This window comes from Drosophila bipectinata, chromosome 2L, assembly GCF_030179905.1.
Source record: "Drosophila bipectinata strain 14024-0381.07 chromosome 2L, DbipHiC1v2, whole genome shotgun sequence".
Classification (NCBI taxonomy): domain Eukaryota; kingdom Metazoa; phylum Arthropoda; class Insecta; order Diptera; family Drosophilidae; genus Drosophila; species Drosophila bipectinata.
In genome coordinates this window covers 7,108,810-7,131,631 of record NC_091736.1, presented here as the reverse complement: position 1 = coordinate 7,131,631, position 22,822 = coordinate 7,108,810, and the positions used below count along the sequence as shown (strand labels likewise).

Genomic DNA, 22,822 nt, shown 5'->3' with positions numbered 1-22,822 from the left:
TATTTTGTATATTATTTTCAAGAGGTATGGGTAATGCATAACAAACCTGTAACCTATACAGAGCTAGTACTACATCCCCTCTGCAACTAAAGCTATTAGCCCTGGAGGAAAGCAAACGAAATACAATAGCATTCCATTTATGGAATATGGAACTAATATTTGCCAGAAATGCCAAAACAAAACGACTGGCATAAAAATCACAATAAAACAAAACAATCCACGAACAACAACGCAGGATCCTGAACCTTAGGCGACTATTGTACACATGTAATGGTGATGGTTTTGGGTGGGGCTGCTAAAGGGGGTCTATTATGGTGGGTGGGTGGTTTTGGTTTCAAAAAGCTTTCTCCAGTCTCGCGCCTTTTTGTATATGTGTGTGTGTGTGTGGAAAGTGTTTACATGGTGATTTTTTGTTGGCACGCGATATCCTTTTTGCTGCTTCCCTTGGGTGTTTACCCTCCAAGACCGACCGTCCACCCCCTCGGATTTCTCCTCAGCGTGTCCTTCTGTCTGACTGTCTGTCCTTCATATGTGAACTATGAAATGCTTTCGCACACAGGCTGGCAAACATTCAACTATTGTTTGCATTAGTTGCTCCTTTTCAGGTTGCTCCTCGTGTTGCCGCGGCTTTGTGCAACAAACAAAGAGAAAAACAACGACAGAAGCTATAATAACAGCATTTGTTCTTAGTGTTTAGTTTTATTTATGTCCGCAATTCAGAGTCAAAGTTCAGTTAACTAGAGCATAAAGGCCCTTTGTCGAAAAATTGGGTGTTTTTAAAAGTGTAGGAAATGCCTTGGAAAATATTGCAAATTTCAGAATGGAGGGCGCAGGTTGGCTCTTTTGATGTCATGTCTTCATTGCTGGATCGGCAAACAAAATCGGCAAACAACCGAAAGGAACAACACAACAGCAGCTGGAAATTTATGCACGCACATGCAGCTGGCTGCATTTTTTGCAAGGCCTTCGCCGCTTCACCGGCGTGTTGCATGTTGCCGCCTTTTTGGGGCGTTTTCCCCCCAAACGAATATGTTGCAGGTGCAACAGTAACTGCAGCAGCAGCACACACCAGCACGTGGCATGTGCAACAATGATGTCAAACAAAATATGCAGTCGGAGATCTAACTGGAATGGGTAACCAAACAGATACATTTTTGCCTTGATTGTCTTGTCACCATGTTGTCTCTGGCTTTTAAAAAATATGTCAAAATGTCATGTGTTCATTCAGGAATCTAAGGAATTCAAAGTTGGTTTTGGTTTTCATATTTTCTAGGAGCTTAAAAATTTATATTTAACCAACGCTGTTCTTCAATCCTATATATGGCGATGGGGACATCTCGATTAGGTCTAGCCTTGAAGCATTTATCGTCATCGTGCTTAGCCTAATGCAACAGGGATCATCGCTAAAAGTTTTAACGATTAATTTAGTATTATAGGTTTAAATAATCTAAGCTAATCTACCTTTCTGACTTATTAAAGCTCTAACTGTCATAACTGTCGTGTATTTATTTCTTGAGAAAGGTATCCTTGGGTGGCTGAGAATCCAAGGGAAAGTGAAGAAAACTTCCCTCGACACACCCAGCAACAAAAACGCAGCCCGCGGCCAAGGACTGGCAACAAAAACAGCTCACGTCTCTGTAGCTTTTGCCGTATTTCAATTTAAATTTATGTTTCATTTCATTTGAGGCCAACTGTCTGAGCCTGGGTCTGTGTCTGTGCCGTTTTCACGCTGAAAGTGTTGCTCAAAAGTGCATGAACAATTTGGTTTGTGAAATTTCATTTGGCTTTCACTTTTTCAGGTTCAACTCCAAACTCTCAAAACTCATAATTTTCATTACATTTTACGCATTTGAAATGTGCCTCACTCGTTGTTATCCATCCTACCACTTGAGAACTTCTCTCAACGGCTTCCAAATTGAAAAGTTCAAATTGAATTTGAATTCAATTTGGCTGCCAACGTTTTGCAAATGGACAGGAGTAGCAAGGATAAAAAATAAAGGAACAAAAAAATAATGAAAGAAAAAAATCGAGTTAACTGAGTATGTAATGGTTAGTTCTGTATGTGATGTAAGGGTAACTTTTTTTCTTTTTTTGGGAATTTTTGAATGAATGCGCATTTCTCCAGGGACTCGAAATTATTAGGACAAAAAATAAGTATGCTTCTCTGGAAATAAATGATATTGAAGGAAAAGAAATTTTATTAAATAAAACTAAAAAATATTTTAATTTAAATAAAACTCAAATAGACCACCAGGAAAATCCATTACCATTTCAATTACTAATGCAAGGCCACATAAATTTAATTTAAAATGCAATTGGTACTTTGAAGTTTTTACCCAACCCTTGGAGAAGATTTTAGAAAGCAACCCTCCCTCAGTTACCTGGCCAAAGGTGAGGCCGAGTGGGCCAGAAACCAAACCACAAACCACACCGAAACATCTGTGGCTCCATCAATTGCGAGTTCAGCTTGCAGCTTTCTGGCTCTTATTGTGGCTTAATATTCATGGTAATTGTGGACGAGAGGGTCTCAGATGTTCTTTTGGGGCAAGGTAACAACAAGCATCCCTCAAAGCCATCGAGAGTCCTTTTTGGGCCTACATTTGGGTACCATTTTTTTCGGTTGCACTTCCCAAAAAGTAACTGTAAATTCTGGCTAATGAACTGTCGGGGTGGAACAGAAACCAAAGGCATTAAAAAATGTGAAACGAATGGCAAAGTAAGGCCTGGTTTTCCAGGACCCAAACAGGACAGAGGAATTAGTCGCGGAAAATGTCTTCAGTTACATTTTGATGACTTTTTCACTTTTTCTCCACTTTGATGCCATTAGGTTTGTAGGAAACAGCTTCTAAATGTTATTATTTTGTGCCCCTGGTTTTTACGACAAAGTCTCAAAAAGCAAACCACCAGATTTGAAAAATATTTTGCATAAAAATGACATAACAATTTCAAACAGATTTTCCACGCATTTTCAGGATGAAAAGTTTTGATCTTCTAATGAGGGAGGGTTTTTACCTTTTTTTTTTGTAGGAAATATTTCAGCAATACTTTGATATTAAAAACCGCTTAAAAGCAAATTACACCCAACTATAAACAAAAGCCTAGAAAAACTAAAAACCAACAATGTTTTCGGATCAGAGGATGTCCTAAGAGTGGGGTGGATGAATCCTGCAAAGGACAGGGTTCCAGTTATGGGACAGGTGCTCATCGTCCACATATTACTCATTCCTGGCAACTATTAGAAAGCAAACAAAAAGCAAACTACTCTGCGGAGTAACCCCAATTTTAGTCTCGTTCCTCGTTCCTCTCCAGGTACAGGAGACATTTTTCGGTTTGCAATTTGGACATTTTTCATACCAAAATATTTTGTGGTTGGTGTGCAGTGTGTGCACACACACGTACCATGTACGGGGGTCCATCTATGTAGTTTTTGTAAACTAAGAAATTTGATCGAAAAAGGTCGGGGCGAGGCCGGAGCAGTTTTTGGCCAAGGCTTATAATTATTTTTGGAGCCAGTGCAGACGGCAGCTTGATAAAAAGTAAATAGCATAAATCAGGAGAGGGCCAACACGTATGAGATGACAAAACTCTTTTCATCCAGAGCTTGGGAACTTCAAATGCTACCGGAGAAAACGGCAGGATAGTTAATACAAACCTTTAAAAGGTTAAGTTGATTTTTCTGGTAACTTTTTCTTATTCATTGCCTGACTGGCAATTAACTCTTCTCTCCTCCAGAAGGTCTACCTTCCCAGCTTCCACCCAAAAAAAATACAAAAATACAAAAAAAAAATATTGTAAAAGCCCAGAAAACTCTCCTGCCGGCGTTGCTGGAAAATTTCATTAGTCTATAATTTTTAATTGAAAACTGTATATCATTGCCGATGTTGGCGCAGTCTGGTTTACCCCTTCCATAGTAAACTCCCCCCTTTTTGGCACACCGTCTCTGCGCTGTGGGTGGCATGGAGAAAAATGCACGAAAATATTTTGTAAGCAGATTTATAGTTTCGAAAAATAATAATTATTTGCCCAGGCGGCGAACCCAGCAAGGACACCCAGCCTGTTAGCCTGGTACGCTCTTCCCCCCTATTCCCATTTTTCAGGCAACTTTTCTCCTGTTTTCCCTCCTGCGTTTTCCCCCCAAAACTCACAGATACCAATAGCTGTTACTCTATCAGTTTGGACCTCTTTTTCCCCGCACTTTGGCGCTTTTGCTTATTAAAGGCTTGGGTGTAGATTAGTTTATCATTTAATTATTTTTTACGCCTCCTTGTGGGCGGTGAGGCGGAGGGGTATGCCATACATATATATCTACTACATGGGGAGTCTGCCAGCTAAGCATTTTTAATTCATTTAGTTTCATTTTCCGAAAAAGAATTCAATTTATTTTGGCGTGAATGGTAGTTCTTCGGGCTTGGGTTGGGTCTTTCGTCAGACGTAATTCCAGTGGGAATGTCTAGATTTCGGATATGTGTTTCTACTATACACATGTGGGGTTACTTGGGGAATTGAAAAATAATTACATTTTCTAGTATGGATATTTGAAATTAGGTATTTCGAGTGATTGGTAGAAAACAAGTGTCGTAAGACAAAATTATGGTTACCTTCAATAATAAGACATTTAGGAGTTCCTCTGCTCCTAAGACCTTTCAAAGGTGTTAACCTTAACTTAATTGATTATATTTCTCAAATTTCAAGCTCAATGAATCCATCTTCTTTTTGAAATTTTCTCATTAACTTAGAGAAGCTTATATGAATATATTTTTGATAATTATTAGATCTGAGGGCGTTGATGCTGTCACATCAAATTGGTTTCGGGATGAGTGAGCGTCCTGGTCAGTTCAGTGGCCCCCAACCACGATGACCTCTCCAATTGTGTTTGGCTTTGTGACCTTTTATGCGAAAGCGGTTTTCGTTTTTTCACACATCTCCGGTGAAAGGTGTCAGACGCATTTGCTGCAGGACTCATTCGGCCGCCCAGACACGTGCGATTGCTTTGATGGCGCCCGGCCAGATTCGATTGTAGCTTTTTGACCCTGACCGCATGTGTGGCTCTGGCCTTTGTCAACAGTTGCCTTTTAATTTCACTTCATTTATATTCAAAGAAAAAAACCGAAACGCTTTGGTCTAATTGCTGGTGGAAAATGTGTTTGCCAAGTGTCGGGGTCACACCCACCAAGTCACCCCGTGAAATAGCCTCACCGGATGTTGACATTTGTCTTATTTCTATTTCCCTTTTCCATTTTTCTCTACTAATAATTAATTTCTCTTTTTTGATGGCCTAATGTCTCCTGCAGCCAAATCATAGCCTTCATAAATTAAAACAGAAATTTCTATCAACATCCTCCTGCTCTAAAAAGTATATTCTCTTGAATGGAATTCTTTCCTTTGTCGGTATTATTTTTGCCCCTAATAATTCACTTATTTCTTGGCTCACCATAACTCGACTTAAATGTGGCATAAAATGACAGCATAAATACAAATTATCCATCCCAAAAAAATGGAATAAAAATAAAACACTTGCAATGCCTAATGGCATTTATTAATCCAATTGCATTCTGGCACTTTCGGGGCGGGTCAGAGACCAAGAACCTAATAACATTAACGACCACCATCTCGGGAAAACATTTTGCAAATCTAATGAGCCTCGACGGCATAAAAAATACGACTACGCGCTCAGACGAAATTAAAAATAAAACGACAACAGACGACGGGCATAAAGCAGCAGCCAAAAATTGACAGCCCTCCGTGGGTCATGAGCCAAGACGGACGACGGGAATCCCCCGACTCACTGGACCTAACCGACAGTAGAAAAAAAAAAGTAGATCCAGCCAGGACGAGGGTGCAAAATCAGGAATTAAAACATCTTAATGGTCTGCGTCTTTATGAACTCCGCGACTGTGTTGTCCTGTCGGGTCGATGCTTTCCAGCCTGCTGACACCATTACTTTTGATTCCATGTCGGGGTTTTCGCGTTTCTGGCATTCTTGCTCTAAGGTCTCTGTGATTTCGCCTTCTCATCCAAGTTCCATGTTCCCATCTAGTTAATTTTCATGTAAATTAAGCAATCAAATGTTTGTGTCCTAAAATTAATTTCAATTTTGTGCTTTTTTGGGAATTTCTTATAGAAGCATTTTTATCTTTGTGAGAATAGCACTTTTAATATTAAGTTTCTCTCCTAGTAGTTGCCAACTAATTTGCTTGTTAATGAAGCAATTAACGCTTTTGGAACATTTATTTCAATTTCAATTTAAACTTCAACAATGGCCCACTGTACTCCCCCATATCAAGTTTGTACTTTGAGCTTCTGTATTAATTCAACTGCAATTAACATATTTTCACTCGGGTCCACTGCAAAACCAAATACAATAGTGTTTTAAGCCAAAAACCAAAGGCATAGTCGTGGGCCACTTATCGGAACAATCAGCAGTTGCTGCTGTGTATGTGTAAGCCTAAAAAATATAACAAAAAAAAGTAAGGAACCTGAGGGCTAAAGGCCCACAAAAAAAACGTGGGCGTGTCCCGGTTGAAGTAAGAAATTTGCAACTGCAGAAGCCAAGTGCAGTGGCTGCCACCGGGATCAAAACCGCTCCACCCACTTTTGTGCTAGCTAAAAAAAAAATTTCGGGTATCTAGTTGGGGGATCTGTGGCATGAGGCAGGCAGGAGGCATCGAAGGGGTTTCGGCCAGGTTTGCATGCCAAGAAATCGAAAACAAGTTGGCTCCCTGGCTGGCTGGCTGACTGACTGCCTGGCTGTTTGGAAGGCTGGTTCACTTGATTTACAACACTCGCCACTTGGTTTGGAGTACACTGAGTTATGGGTCCGAGATACTTCCACTTTTGTATCCGCGTGTGTGGGCGTCAATTACCAGCTCATAAATTGCCATCGCAATGCCACAACTATTGCCTTCCCGCAGCCTCCCCAGCACTATTCCGTCTAATTGTTTATTAATCAACTCATTAATTAGTTTCTTTGCCTCTGCCATTTGTTATTTCACTTTTTTTTCCTTCTATTTTGTTGATTTGATCCTCGCCCACCTCGATAATTTTAATTAATTTGTGCAAACTGTATTTTTCGATTGCATTTTTGATTAGTTTCTCGATTTGAGCATACATATTTGCACTAACAATGAACAAAATAATTAAATGCATTCAAGCATTTTTAATTGTTATTTGCGCTAATTTTGATGCTTAGGCGTTTGGGCGTGGAACTGGGAGTGGGCGTGGACGTGGCCACGATAAATAGTCTGCATTATTAATGTGTTTGTGTCGATCCTGGCGATGGTTGGCACAATTATCCTGCAGGCTATTTGACCCGGCCGGGTTAAGTGGCTCGGCGGTTTGGGCCAAGTCAATATTAGACGATTGCGGCTACGCGAGAGGGTGTTGTGATTTGTAGTTTTTGTTCTACTCTTTAGTTAATGAGGGTTTAATGCTGTTTAATTTGGGCTTATGGTTAATAATAAATAAAGAAAATTCTACATTCTACATAGAAAGTATTAAGGATATAGAATGACAGACTAAATCTCAAGAGATCAAATCTCTTTAAAAAAAGAATTTTAAAATACTTTAAAGAAAATCAGAGACTGTAAGAAACCAGGTTTATGTCATTTCTTTAGTTAGTTTGTTATCATAAGTCTTCTTCATATAAATCAAACCATTTGGATATTAAACCCCCTAAGTGTCCTTTTTTGGCTCCAAACTAGATATTTTTTTAAAGCCTATCTAGTCTAGATGAGTTACCAAATTCCCAATCCCAAACCAATCTAAAAACCCCAGTAGCCAAAGAGGCAGAGACCAACAATTATTATTTTACAAATTGATATTTATGAAGCAATTTACGAAATGTTTTTGCACCAAACGACTTTGTCGCATTCATGTCTGCAGGCGATGCAGTCGGGTACCCTCGAGTTGCGGGTCTGAGGATTGGAAAAACATTGCACAGACTGCACTGGAGCGGCCGTCCTGGGGGCATCCTGATTTCATCCTTTCACTAAAGGTCCAGGCTGTTGCATTGGCATTGCAGTCGAGCAAAAAATGCCATGAATTTCATTGCGGAAAAGAGCCAGAGAGCCAAAGTTTTGACTTTTTGCCGAGCCAAGGACCCACAAATGTTTATTAATTTTATTGAACAATTAATTAAATGCGGCCAGCAAAATGTTTTGTCAGCGGCAATTCCAACGGCAGCTGCCACCGATGAGGGGCTATTTTCCCTTTTGGGATTTCTGACTCCTGGTTTGTTGCAACACGCCTGCAAGGATGCGGCGGCCCAATATTAAAATACCACAAAAACGTGATTCGATGGCGGGGATCTGGATGGTTGTTCTGAAAATATATTTCAACCGATTAAAGTTACCAGAGAATGTCCTGTTGGACTTTAGTCCTGAGGTCCTGTAACCCAGAACACCCCGTTAGCCATCTCTGGTTTTATGAAGTGCAACAGCAGTTGCAACAACAATAAAAAGGCCGTTAGCACTCAATGCAAATGTTGCACTCACAAATTGTTTTTATTGAAATGGTAACCGCCTCCCCGATGAAATGCAAAGAAAATTGCCAAATGGAAATAGGTACATAAATGACAAAATGCTGGCCATTGTTTTAAAATATTCCACATGCATGGGGGCTATAACAGTTTTGTTATTAAATGGCAATTTATTTGCATATTGTTGGGAAAATGTAATGGGTCTGGGAAATCGAAAATTGAAGGAGGCTGCCAAGTAAGCGATATGCACTTGACACTGAAGTGGACGACACTACATACATCACACATGTGCGAAATCCAGGGTAAGGGTTCATATTTCGAGGGTGGCTTGCTTGGTTTTCAAAAAAAGGTTTTCAATTTTTTGTTGGTTTGTTTTTTGCACTTGCCTCTTTTTGTTGCACACACTCTCTGCTATTTAGCGGCATGACGCGCTTAAACAAATACAAATTTACATTTCGCTGCCATAAACACTTTTAAATTTGAATTTCATTCATACACTCAGCCACTCTTTTTTTTTGTATATTTTTTGCACTGGAGTGCTCGGAAATGGAAATTGATGCCAAGGTAAACAGAGTCAATGGTGGCCAGACAACTGGCTGAAAGGTCAGCAGGATTCCATCTGCTCGACCGGAAAAAAAACGCTGATCCCATCTGAGGCAAGGAGAAGCCGACAAGCTTAGCCTGGCCAATGTCGTTGACAACTTCAGGCCCCTGAACGGAAAGGAAACCCCTCGAGGAAGTGTCTTGGCCATAAGTCAAAGCCACTTCACAAAATACTTCCGGCTCAGTGGGATGACTGGGATGTTCTGTGGGTTTTCCATTATCCGCTTGAGATTTTAAATTATAATATGCATGATCTAGTCCATCTTAGAGATATAGATCTTTCTTTTAGCTTTTTAAAGAATTCTGTACTATTTTTAATATTTTCTCTAAAACAGAAGTAGATTTTAAGATTTTTATAACAAAAATCCACTCCCCAATGAACACTTGTTGCTGAAATAAAAAAAATTTGGAGTGAGTATGGGTGGTTTGTTTTGACAGAAAAGTGGAAACCTTACCCCTCAGCGTCGGTTGCCTTTTCGTTTGTAGTTTTTTGGTGGTTGGTAATGCCCTTTGAGCAAGGACCCTTTTGCCCAAGGACCACCACCCACCACAACGAAAAAGCTGAGGAAAATCATCGCACAAAAAGGGGCGTTTAGTGTCGAAAAAGAAGCTGCGAACCCTTGTTGTTTTTGTTAAATTTTGCAGAAAGTCACCAAAATATCTACCCCCAGCCACCGGATCCATCCACTCTCTTTTCTCCTTTTGTGTGGGTGAGTAGCTTTTGGTGGTTTCAGCTACCGGGTTTTTTGTTTAGCCTTTTGGGTATTTAAACTAAGCGGATTGTGTGGGTGACATGAGTAGGTGTTAAGTGGCTTTGTCACTTTCCTACGAATGTGGGAAAAGTCTACAGTACATTTACAATTGCAAACGGTATGGGGAAAGCTCTTCCTTCCCCAGCTCCCAAAAGGATCTCCCACAAACCAAAAGGGAGTGCAACAAAATCAGTTTGCTTTGCACTCAATTTAAGCATTTAATTGCTTTCTGCAATCATTCGGCAAAAACCTCTCAAATTGTAAAATCTCACAAAATTAATCAGTCTATACCCCGTCTCGTTTTCCCAGCAACTCCGACCAATTAATCCAACTCAAATGACTGAATGATTCGACTCTCTTGATTTTGCCAAAAGACTGTGGGGCTTGGAGATTTTCGAAGGCAAGGCAATAAATCGTTGCCGGCTGCTTTTGCTACTGGTTCTGATAATTTTCAATTCCGATTTCAATTTCAGCACAATTTTTGCTCCGAAAAATATGCCCAGTGGGCATTTGCTCTACACTTGGAAAAAATACCAGAGTTTATTGTTATTCTTTCGTTTTTATGAGATAAGGAACACACGCTTCAGATTTAGAGATTATATGTTTATGATTAAGCCTACAAAAGTGGCAGTAAAATATATCATTAAATAAATAACAAAAATGCACAGCGGTTGTCATTATTAAACCAGGTACTTTTGGAGTATAAGGGTATATTTTGTTCATGCGAATGTATTAATAGATATTTTTTAAAAATTTGCCTTTGTAAATTAATTATTTTTAAGACTATTGTTTGAACAGAGAAAAAAAAGTGCATAAGGTGAAAGAAAAGAGTACCAGGTATCATACAGTCGGGAATACAAAGTATACCCGTCCTTTCTTGTTTTTATTACAAAAATATTTAATTAACCTATTTTTCTTTTATTGTTATACTTTATATAAAATATTTCTTATAAACCAATAGTCTTATCTCCCACATGCTGCAGAAGACTCACTTATACCGACTTTCCTGGAAAGCAGATATGGTGAGTTTTTATACAAACCAGGGGGCTAGCTATATAAAGTGTTAATATAACCCCCCCAACATTCAGTTCAAAACTGGCAGCATTGGAAAGTATTCACTGAAAATGATAAAAATCGCAATACTTTCTATAATTATTTGCATAGTCTGGGCACTGCCTCAGAGAATAACTGGAGCATTAATAGTCGAAACCCCTGGGAATCTTAATTCTACTAAACCAAATGACACCGAAAACAGATTGGATTGGCTGGAAAGCCGACAAGCCATTCTGCAAAATGCCCAGTTCAGGATTGAAGCCTCCCTGTTTTACAATAACTTGACATGGAACAAACTCATACCTGAGGACTTTAAGGACAGATGGAATAATGCGGAAAGCATTTTGGACAACCTGGAAGCTGGTCAGAGTTCAATAGAAAAATATTTGGAAACCTATCGATCAAACTTTGAAAAGCTGCAAAAAAATACGGAAATACAACTTTCAGAAGTCCAGAATACAAGCCTTAGAGTCGAGGAGTCTTTTGAGACGAAGACCTTGTATTGGCAAAAGATCATCCCACAGGATCTTACCGGGAGACTGACCCGAATAGAAAGCCAAGTTAAGGAAACATTGTCCAAAGTCACAAAGCAGATACCACCAAACTTTGTAAAGATAGGCACCAGGTATTTTTATATTGATAAGAGTATTAAACACAACTGGTTCGGGGCCTCGCATTTCTGTCGCCGGTTGGGCGATGATCTAGCCACCATCGAAAATGAGCAGGAGCTGAACGACATCAGGGCAAGACTTACGAGAGATCCCTATTGGATTGGAATTAACGATTTGGACAAGGAAAACGAGTTCATTGCCGCCCCGACCGGGAAGAGGGCGCCCCTTTTAAAGTGGGCTCCGGGCGAACCCAATAACGACAACAATCAGGACTGTGTTACATTGAAAAGCTACCAGAACATGGACGATAACTGGTGTACCAGGGAACTTTACTTTATTTGCCAAGCAAACACAAACAATTAATAAATCAGTCTACTATATTAATAAAAATAAAAGTGAATCTAAAATGCAATACTTTTTCTTTGAGTGCTCTAATATTTTGACTTTCTGTGAGAGATGGATGCGCCCGCAGTAACCACAAACAGTCGACGTGTTTCTGCCCTCGAGGGAGATGCTCCTGCTGCTCCGGTTTCGCCCCATTCGGTTGTCCTGGTTATCCTGCGTCCGTTCGGACATGCGTTCGTTTGTAAGCCATTCATTTGTCCAATCATTCAACCGGAAGCTATACCGTTTGACACACATATACCCGTTAACCGTAGAGACTCGCATCCGGAATTTGTGTGTGGTACCCGCTGGGTGTCGTCCGCCCCGGTCACCCGCATGATACATGCAAATTTCCAACTGCCTTCCATTACCAAATCCCACAGCCCACCATGCCCATGCTCATCCACAGACCCAACCACATCCGTATCCGTATCCGCTGGCCTGGTGTCAGTCGCCACTTAATTCATTTGATGCCGTAATTTGGCAATTTCTCGCAGATTTCCAGAGTCTGACATTCGGATTTGATCAATTAATTTGAATAACACCGGTCATTTATCATGTCGCGGCACCAGCACAAAAACAAAAGGGTTGCCAGCCAGGACTGAACAGGATACAGCCAGGATACAGGTCTAGGGTTGCTGATTGGAGGAGACCGACCTAATCCCCAGTCGAGTGACTTCAGTTTTGGTTTTTTCCCCCCTGGATTGTATTTAGCCTTTGGGGGAATTAAATTCTTTTTTTTTTATTTTATTTTTAGGAGGAATATTTTTTAGCTGTTTAAATATTAAAAGCCTCATATAAAATATTGGCACCACTTTGGCATTTCCCATTACAACATGTAATCAAAATAAATGACAAACAAAATGCCTAAATTATGTTTTTTAATAAGTACGACAATACTTTATGGTATTGCCGAATGCTCCACCTCCCAAAAGCCAAAGGATCCACCTTATATTTCATTCCCCCTCAAGGCAGAACAAGTCACGTAAAAAAGTAAGCAAAAGTGGCCAAAAAAACAAAAGAGAAAAGTTACAAAAAATATGAAAGAAGACACGGCTGCTTAGATAAATGAATGCGAATTACGAGCAAGACGTCGAAGAAGGGGAAATATAATACTTTGCATACTTTTTCGGGGAGCATTTGAAATAAGCGTGAAGCCGCAGCAACTGTGTAAAATTTGTTTTAAAAAATTATACAACAAAAAATACAAGAAACAAAAACCAAAAAAAAAAACCCAAAGCTAAGAAAAAATTATATACAAATGACTTTTTATGTTGATTTCATGGGCGCAGATGTTGCGGGGCGTCCGGCTCTGGCTTTTTTCTACTCATAATTTATTATCTCGCACGGTTTGTTTTATGAACTTTAAATAAAAATTTATTAGCAGGAAAGGGCGACGGGGTGGCACTGCGGGGAGATAAAGTCGAACAAGTTGTGCGGCATGTGGCTGTCGCAAGACAGTTTGCATTTTTTGATTAATTTTCATTTCGCCGCTATCGACGATGCATCAATCAAAGTTTTCAACATTCTGTCCGTAAAATGAACCAAGGAGAACGAAATTTTGTACCCTCTTTAAAGGACTTTTTCCCCCAGGGGCATTGGAGTTTGATATATTGGGCTATCAATAAATTTGACAAATACAGGAAGTGGTCAGCCAATTTATACAAAATGTTTGTCGGAAAGAAAGTTTTACCAAAATGGTATAAATAATATAGCATACTTGATATTACTTGATAATATATTGTATATGTTTAATACATATATTAAAGCTAGTTTTATAGATATTGTACGAAATTTTATCGGTTTTATACAAAATAGAAATCCTTTATTTAATAAAGTTAAAAATATCCCCTCCTGACCACCTCCAACTTATATTTATTTCTGTCTGTCTGATCCCCTGTCTAAGCATCCCCAAAAGCAAATCTTAATCCCGACTGTTATCGGGGGAAATGTAATACAATCTCACAATTTAACGCTACTTATCCACGGAGTATGAGTTCCATACCATTTGTAAGCCACTTCTAGGAAACGAATAGAAAAATTGTATAAGAAACAGGAATCAACAGAATGCCAATGAAATATAGACAGGCCTATTCAGATTTAAGGGCAATGGCTACTAAAAAAATATTTCTAAATTATTGGTAAAAGAAATGAGAGGAAATATTTTTTACGATTTTAAAAATTGGCTAATCTCAAATTTCCCCCCAGTTGCCCAAAACCATGCCAGAAAATCGCTTAGCAATAAAATTAAAATCTCACATAATTGTTCCCCAATGTGGCATATGGACAAGTCGATTTCGTTTTCGTTTTCGAGGGGTGTCTTTCAGGACTTATCCCGGCACCAGAGGGAGACTGGAGGTACACGAGTATAAGGTTGTACGCCAATTTTATTAACTGCAAATCTTATTTGCATGTTTATTTTGCATAATGTACCGAAAAACAAGCGTCAAGTAAGCGACACACCCCTGACAAAGTGGGAGGCCATTTAAAGTAGGCGTTGAGGGTAACAAAGAAAAAAAATATATATAGAACGTTCTTTTATTCAAATATTTTCTTATGACTTGCCAGGCAGGACAAAAATTCGATTTGAGTATCTGTCAACCGCCGACTTGTGACCGAAATGAAAATGAAAAACAAATTTCACGCTTAACATCGCGGTTTTGAACGCCTCTCGCCGGATGATTTGCATACGAAATTGGAGAAGTCAAAGTCCTAAAACCTGCCAAGGGTGGTTGCAACAATTACAGATGCTATTATATTTTCCCCATTTTTGCCAATACGTCGAGTGGCTTTTCCGTATTTCCTATTTTCATATTTTATGCTTTTTCCACGTGTCAAATCGCGCGTCAATCAATCGATGCGCATCGGGCATGTTTAATTTTTGGAAATTTCCTATCCACTAGCTCGACACTTTCCCACTCTCCACGGTATCTCGGATGCCCTTTTATTTGTTTTTCATTTTTATGCCCCGGCACACCCCAAAATAAAAGTACCAAGAAAAAAAATACAAAAATGAAAAGAAGTCGATCCCCGGTGCTGGTTTCAATTTTACGCCGATTGGTTTTCGGCAATCGCCTGTGCAAATAAGCTGAGCGAGCGATAAGCCCAAGGTCCAAAGCCTCTGTCTGGCTATATCTTTCTGCCCATATAGCCGCCGAGGCTCAAATTTAAATAAATACAAGCAAAGTGGAAAATAAAATGCTCGGCTAATCTTGGCCACCCCTCCTGTCTCCGGTCTTCTGACTCCTGGCCGGGCTTACAAAAGGTATTTCCAAGGGTGGCCACTTGTTCCCTGGCCTTTTTGGGTTTCAGTAACTTAACGAGATAATTCTGACATTGGAAAATCCGAAATCGGATTTATTAAGGTTGTGTAATTGGGCTTTAGTCAATGTTTATGATAAAAGAGTTTATTTTATTGAATTGGTATGCATTTTTTAACAACTAGAATTATAAGTTTTCTCAATATATTTCCTTAAAAGAAAACTTAGTCCCTTTTTCAAGCTCAACCCTAGAAACCAAACAAAATAAATTTTAAATACCTTTGTAAAGCTTATTAAAATTTCAAGTATTGCCAATTTAAGGATTCCAAACCACCAAAAAGCCGGTTACTGTAATACGATACTAGAATATTGTTTCCTCCGGCAAGGACCCAGATGAGAACCGCGTTGACAACGCACACGGGGAACAACGAACAACAGCCACTTACAACAATGGAAATGATTTTTGCATAATTTATTCGATGATTATTACAAAGAAGGAGACAGTTTTTGAGTGGGCCACCCTCTGGGGCGCTCAGTTAATGTTGCTTTTTATTGCAATTAGAATGTTTTTTGGGGACTCCCGCCCCAGCCAACGATGGGCTTGAGGAGAGTGTGTTTTTGCATATTCGCTGGATTTAATTTGGCCGTTGCCGGCAAAAGTGATTATGTCCTTTTTTGTCAGCAGCTGCACCTTTTCAACTCGTGTCCCCAGAGTGGCTCAGGATTGTTTCTCTCCACATGAGCCACCTCTCAAGTGGCCCAGCTCTGGATCTTTCATTTCGACTTCAATCATATTTCATGCCCTCCGCCGTCGTAGTCGTTGTTGTCGTCGTCGTCCCGTCATTTGGTTTATGTTTATTGTTTTATCCCGGCTTTTCGCCGTGTGCCAAGAACTCAAACACACACTCAGACATAATCAAAAAAGGTAATCAACATAAAGTTGAGCGTTGTCAGCGAACCCAGCCAACGACAGGCAACAATTCCCATACCCATTTCCATTCCCACTCGGTACTCTGCACTCGGCACTTGTCACATTCACAAATGAATGAAGTGCCAAAAGCACAACTGAGTCTGAGAAAAATTCAGGAAAACTTCAGACTCCAGTTCCCAACTGGATAAGATTATTATTAACCCCATCTCTGCTCTCAAAATTTCATTTTTAATAAGAAGGGGTTTTGTAACGGATTATTTTAATCTTTAAATAATCTTTAATCTTTAAAATAGCATACTAAATCGATATGCATTGCTTTAAATCCAAATAACCTAGGCAAAAAAGGTATTTCGAATGCTCCATTTTTATTTATAATTTGAAAAGAAAAAACATGCCACGGAATTTTTATTTTTTCCTAATGACGTTTTTAATTACAATTGTTTTTTTACGTAAGTACTCGAAGTTTTATTTTAATTTCTTTTCATTATTTAGAATGTTTATTTTAGCCCAATTGATAAAAATAATAAAAGAGCGTCTTCCAAAAAAAAAAAGCGATGCAGTTGATATGCAGTATTCAAGTTAGGTTCATACTTTAAAGGTAAAAAAGGTTAATCCGTTACTAAAATTCCTTTTAAAATATTTGTTTTAGCATAAAAAAGAACCTGATAAGCAACGCCGTTTTATAAAAACCTGGAAACAAAATATTTTTTTATATAATATATATAAAAATATTCTTGGGAGACCCCTTCAAAATGTTGAAAAATGCATGGGGAGGGCAATAGGGGCCACAGCGATGGCCATATCTTTGCATTTTTTGATGCGATCCTTGAGCGGAATACCTTAATCGATTTGTAGATCGATTCTCCATGAATCTGTTATAAAACCTGGAAACAACATATTTTTTTTTAGATTTTTTGTCAAATTTTCTGGGGAGACCCCTTCAAAATGTTGAAAAATGCATGGGGAGGGTAATGGGGGCCACAGCGTTAGCCATATCTTTTCCAATTGTCAACCGATCCTTAAGAGGAATACCTTATTCGATTTTTAGATAAATTCTATATAATACTGCATTTTGCAATCTGCAATTCGGCTCTGCCCCAAGTTAGCCCTCCTTTCTTGTTCTTTTTCCAATCATTAACGGGTAACCGAATTCAATTGATTCGCCACATAAACTTAACCTTGAAATGAAATATTGACTTTCAAGCTTTAAAGCTTATCCATATCGAATACTCTATATATGTACTTGCATTCCCAATTTTTAGTATAAAAGAGAACGATGGAAAATTTTTTGTTTAATACATTGGCTACTGAAGAATAAATCATGTCTTGGACTACAGCTTTTCTAGCAATCATTGCACTAGCACCATGGTTTGGTAAATAGAAATTTGGTTGCAAACATTTAACAATTGAAACATATTTGAACTTTTATTATAGAACCTTCCGCAGGTGTTTGGATTTATGATGACGAATGATTTATATAATTGGAATTCATTGGAATTCATTTACAATGACGAATGATTTATATACATTTTTTTTTTGTTTTCTTTTGTTTAATATTAAAATTAAATTTTCACACTCCATAATTTACTCACAAAACTTCGTTAAAGGTGAGCTAAAGCTAATGAAGTCTCAACTTATTTCCTTCGGAATACAAATCTCCATATCTCTGCATTTCACATATCCGGTAAGGGTTAGGCCACCCACCTAAAAACCCTCAAATTGATTGATCAACTCATTCGGTTGTGCATTTGAGTTTTGTGTTTCACCAAGCAGAAGAATTCAATTATTCAAAAGCCGAAAACAACATGAAGGTAAGGTGGAATAGGAGGAAATACATAGATTAGGGTTAAAACGATGTGAAACGAAAAAAAGGCTGGACTTAAAATGGACTTTTATTTTAAATTTTTATAAATAATTCTTAAACTGCCAGTGCTGCCCAAATGTTCCTCATGAAACATCCTATAATTTGATTGATGGTTGGCTTTTTTTTAAGTTTGAAGCTGGAAAAATACGTATAAAATATAAATAAAAATACATATTTATACGTCCCTTGGTCAGAGGCAATGAATTTCCTCATTATGGGCTGGCAGCTTAATTAAATGAGCTTCTCTGGTCATTTTCTGGCCACAAAGAACGTCTCGAAACGAAAATAAACACTCCAACTCCATCACCACTCTTGAATGTCTTTCCCCCGAACCCTGGAAGTTCACTAACATGGCTCATTTTACGGACTGCATTGCATTTAATTAAATCATAAATAAGCATAAAGCGAAACGCATCTCCGACAATTAAACAAACATAAAAACCTACCAAGTGACAATGCCAAGACCCCACCTCATGGCACTCGGATTGTCACTCCATGGGGTGTATCCGTAAATTGCGCACTCAAATGGCGAAAAACGCATTGAAAATTGCATTTAATTAAGTCAATTCCCGGACTTGTCTCTCTGGCCACAAAATCCGCAGCACACCGTCGTGTTTCTATTCTGATTTCGTTGGGGCCTTTTATTATGTCCTAAATGTGGGGTATGGTCTATCTGGATAGATACCCTTTATAACTTAAATGGTGTCTATGCTAGTTGGGGAAAGTTAGCTAAAATTATATTATTGAAATTAACTTTTGATCCTTTTAATCTATAATCTATTATTCTTTAAAAAATATATAAAATTTATCATTATTCACATTTTGTAACATAGAGTATCACTTAGCTTTGATTAAATCCATCAAGCCAAACGTCAACTGTTTATTTTGACAAAGCAATTGGCCCAAATGGATGCAAAGAATTGCACCATAATGATATGTCCCTGACGATGATGATGATTTTGATGAGGATGTTGTTGTCATCGTGGGCGGACATCGAATAGCCCACTGCCAGGAGTCAAACTGCAACAGCGGCCCGTCGTCTGTTGTTTATTTTAATTACTGAAATTGCATTCGAGTGCCAACTGCCAAATGGCCAAGGTACCACCCCCATAGACCCCCACCAACGTACATCGTCCACCCATCCAGCTTTCCCTTCAGTTGTTTTGTTAGCCGCCACTGCACCGCTATCATCGTCCTCGTTGTTGTTGCTACTGCTGACATGGCTGCATTTTGCTTTCATTTGCGTTTACGTTTGGTTTGGTTTTGGCCATTGCCTTTAGCTGGAAGTCCACCCGCCACACCCACTCCACTAGCGGGTGGTGGAGGTCCTCCCTTCGGCCCAACAAGCGAGGCATGTATCAAAGTTTGTTCAGGTAAAATGCCGTCGCGCAATTGTTATGAGTGTCATCATCAGCATCATCGAGGGGCAGGCACCAGAAAGGTGGAACGGGCCCAGAGAAGTACACAGGAGCAGAATCAGTAACTGAAACTGGAGCAGGAGTACACAGGGCAATATTAAGGGTAGCTAACAAAGGAAACTATCAATCGGACTAATTTTAAGATCTCCTTGAAGAAGATAAGTTTTGACGCGGATTTTGTAAATTAAATTTATTAAATATTTTATTTAAAATAAACCTATTCATTTTTCCCACTGCAGTCCCGGTTCGGGAAGAACAAACCTCTGGTTAAACAGGCGACACATTATCGATGCCCGCTGCTTGGACGGATGAATCCGGAGGATGGAAGCAGGACTAGGGGGATGGTAATAAGGTTGAGGGCGAAGAAGGCTTCCAGAAGGTGAAGGGTGGGAGACAGGGGTGCGTGGTCAGTCAACGCGCGCTTTATGCAAACACTTGGCAAACAGAAATGAAAGCATAATATTGGGCGCACGAGGCAGGTGGACGACCGGCAGGAGAAGGGAGCCATGGAAGCAGATACAATTACAAGTGGCCATCATCAAGTAGAGCTACTGGTTGCACATTCATCAAAAGGAATGAAAATTTAAGATCCTTTAGGAGCAATTTTCAAAAAATAAAAGACGACTTAAATAATAATTAAAATCCGATCAGTCAATGAAAATGAGTTTCATAAAAGATATTATTTGATTGAAAACTCCAGACAACGTAAAACCCAAAAATAAACAAAAATATAATATAAAAATTAACCAAAAGCTCGTCCAAAAGCAACAAGGACCCTGGGGCGGAGACACTCAAATGCGCTTTAATTAAAAATTAAATCCGTTTTGCGCTCATAATTATGCAGTTCTCACATGCGCACCCCCGCCTTATTTTTTTATATAACCACTCCCCTTCGCCCCCAGATGGCCCCCGGGCCACCCCCACATATTCAAACAAGCGAATCATTCCGAACTGGGTCTGTCCGGAAAAGTGGCAAGCCGAAGGACTCGGGGCTGGTTGGGCGGGGCGTATGAGTAATAAATTTGTAAAGCACGATAAGGGGTTGGCAAAGCGAAAGCGACAGGCCCAGCACGGCCTGGGCTGGCCTGGCCTGGCAGATAGGTGAACGGGGTAAACCGAAAGAGACAGCACCACACAAAACGAAAGAGAGCGAAGGACACTGGAGAAGCGCGAAAGGCAACGGCATGTAATCAGTGAATAATTCAGTTATAAGAAAATAATTTTTCGCCAAACATTAAAAAAGCGTCAAGCAAAGGAGACAAGCTCTACCCTTTTGGTTTTGTACCAGGAGCGTAGCTAATAATTACTTTTTTGGGGGAGCTAAGCATTCCCCACTTGTGCTGCGCTCCTGGATGGCCTTGTTTCAGGGGAGGGGGTTTTGTGGAAATTTTAAGAAAAGAGGGTTGGACCCCGCCCACAACAATAACAGACAAAAATCTCAGCAAGTAAGACGCCAAAACCGAGACCGAGACAGAGAGACGAAGACGAAGACGTTTGGCGTCATGTAAATAAGAATTATGAAAATAATAATGGAAAAAGGATTAAGACGCAACCCCACATCCGAAAATGTTCAAAACGAGTGGGTGGTTGGGTCAGGGGTAGACGAAACCGTGGTTGGCAGACATGAAAAGTGCTACAAAAATGTGGTTACTATGTAAGGAGCAATACTTTCTAGGGTGAAATAGAATTAAGCCCTATAAATACATTTAAATATTAAAATTTAACTTTATTTCTTAATAAAATAAATTCAACGGGCTTCAGTTAAGAACCATCAATTGTTTTAGTCCATAAAGAATCTATAAGTTATTAAAATGGAATCTAGCAATACAATAATATGCAACTTAGTTTATATTTCTGTTAATATTTATTAAAAAAATATTCTAATAATTAAAATGAAACAAAGTTAAACCCCTTCTCTTAACTTTTTTTTACAGGGTATTAATGCAAACCAAATCAAAACCAAGACGAAGATGAAGATGTCGACAAGAAGACCTCGTCTAAGGCTGTAAAAGGTTATGACGCCAATGGGCTGGCGTATGTACGCTCCGCAGGTCGTCCGCCGGGGCGGTTGGGGGTTAATGGGAGACACTGGGTTAAGGGCGGTACACTAAGCCCACACGACATGCAGTCGCGTATAATTATGGCATTTTTACAGTGCGGTCTTTGCCGTTAGTTTTCCTTGAATTTAATTACTTGCGCCTTTTTGCATGAAATATTGAAATGTTGCCATAAGATGGGGGGATGGTGGTGGTGATGGTGGTTCAAAAGGGGGGAGGGAATGGAAAAAAGCTGGCTGGTGGTTGGGTGGTTTATGTAGCTTGTTCTGGCAACTTTGCTGCATTTTTAATGCGACCACATCTCACACGGAGAAAAGAACAGAAAAGATGCTTAACACCCAACCGCCGACGACACCTGCCTGATTTATCGCCCAAGACGCGACAATTTCCCACAGTTTCCACCGGGATGACATAGCACCACCATAACACCCACCTACCCCTACCCCTGCACCGCGATGGGAAATGCTGTTAACATTTTAGACATTTTTTTGCCTTTGTGCATTTTCTTTTTAATTTCAATTTTCTACTCGACAAACGGCGGGCAACAATTTGTCGGTGCGGTGTCCTTGTTAGTCCTTGATGAACAGAGGGGCGGGTACAGAGGTGGAAAGGGAACAGTAGTCCTTGTTTTCTTGGGCCTGGGACTCATTTCGTGTGTGCGGTGTGTAATTGTCTTGTTATTGTTGTTCCTGTTCTGTTCTGTGCTGACTGGCAGGCTGCCTAAAATTAAAATTAATTTTTATTTCCAGGACTTTGCTCCCAATGTGTGAAATGTGGCAATTATGCTAGGGCAATGCCATCGCCATTAAGCAATTATATTCCACATAAAATTTATAGCATTTTCGGTTTTTATTTATATCCTATTGCACACACCTAGAAGCTCTAGGGAGATACTTACTCCCAGTATAATCCCCGAGTTGGGGAAAACTTTTGTTTTGCTGGCTCAACTTCTTTTGGATTTCAATTGTTTGGGAGTTTTTAATTAAATTCAAATTTATGGGTGTGTGTGCAACAAGATATACAGACACTTTTGTTATAAAAAAAAATTAGATATGTTCAGGACTAGTACTTCTTTTTTCAAATAAAAAATAGTAAAGTATTATCTAAAGTTTCTAAGCCATTTTAATTAAAACAAGCCACCCCCACCTCAATCTACTGTAAATCTTAAGCCAAAAAATGCAGAATTCGTTCAGGATAACATCAAAGAAGCCAATCATTTGCATTCGCTCTTCAAAATCCTTGAAATCGGCTTTTGAGCCAAAGGGGCTGCCACCAGTACCCCATCCCTTTAGCCTACCGAATCCTGTCTGCCTCTTGACTTTCAAATAGTATTTTGCGTAAATATTTATACTTCTTTTGTCAGCAATTTTTTCAATAACTTTTAATACCAACATACATCATGGCATGGGCCGA

At 39.4% G+C, this 22,822-nt stretch overlaps 1 protein-coding gene and 2 long non-coding RNA genes across 4 annotated transcripts; 2 read left to right on the top strand and 1 right to left on the bottom strand.

The window, feature by feature from the left end:
- Positions 1–8,673: 8,673 nt before the first annotated feature.
- On the top strand, positions 8,674–11,858 carry LOC108130895 (hepatic lectin-like). Its single transcript, XM_017249566.2, has 2 exons — positions 8,674–8,711; positions 11,087–11,858. Exons 1-2 carry the CDS (start codon positions 8,674–8,676, stop codon positions 11,856–11,858), a joined length of 810 nt encoding a protein of 269 aa, XP_017105055.2.
- A 4,540-nt stretch (positions 11,859–16,398) lies between these two features.
- Positions 16,399–19,363, top strand: LOC108130900 (uncharacterized). Of its 2 annotated transcripts, XR_011442197.1 has the most exons (6): positions 16,399–16,519; positions 16,577–16,668; positions 17,333–17,443; positions 17,505–17,881; positions 18,768–19,285; positions 19,349–19,363. It is a non-coding gene; the product is annotated as an uncharacterized lncRNA (long non-coding RNA). The 2 variants fall into 2 exon arrangements; XR_006246122.2 differs by lacking the exons at positions 18,768–19,285; positions 19,349–19,363 and having other exon boundaries at positions 16,409–16,519; positions 17,505–17,677; positions 17,760–17,972.
- On the bottom strand, positions 16,559–17,164 carry LOC138925945 (uncharacterized). The gene is made up of 2 exons (XR_011442198.1): positions 17,103–17,164; positions 16,559–16,954 (listed from the first exon to the last, which is right to left on the bottom strand). It is a non-coding gene; the product is annotated as an uncharacterized lncRNA (long non-coding RNA).
- Positions 19,364–22,822: the final 3,459 nt, after the last annotated feature.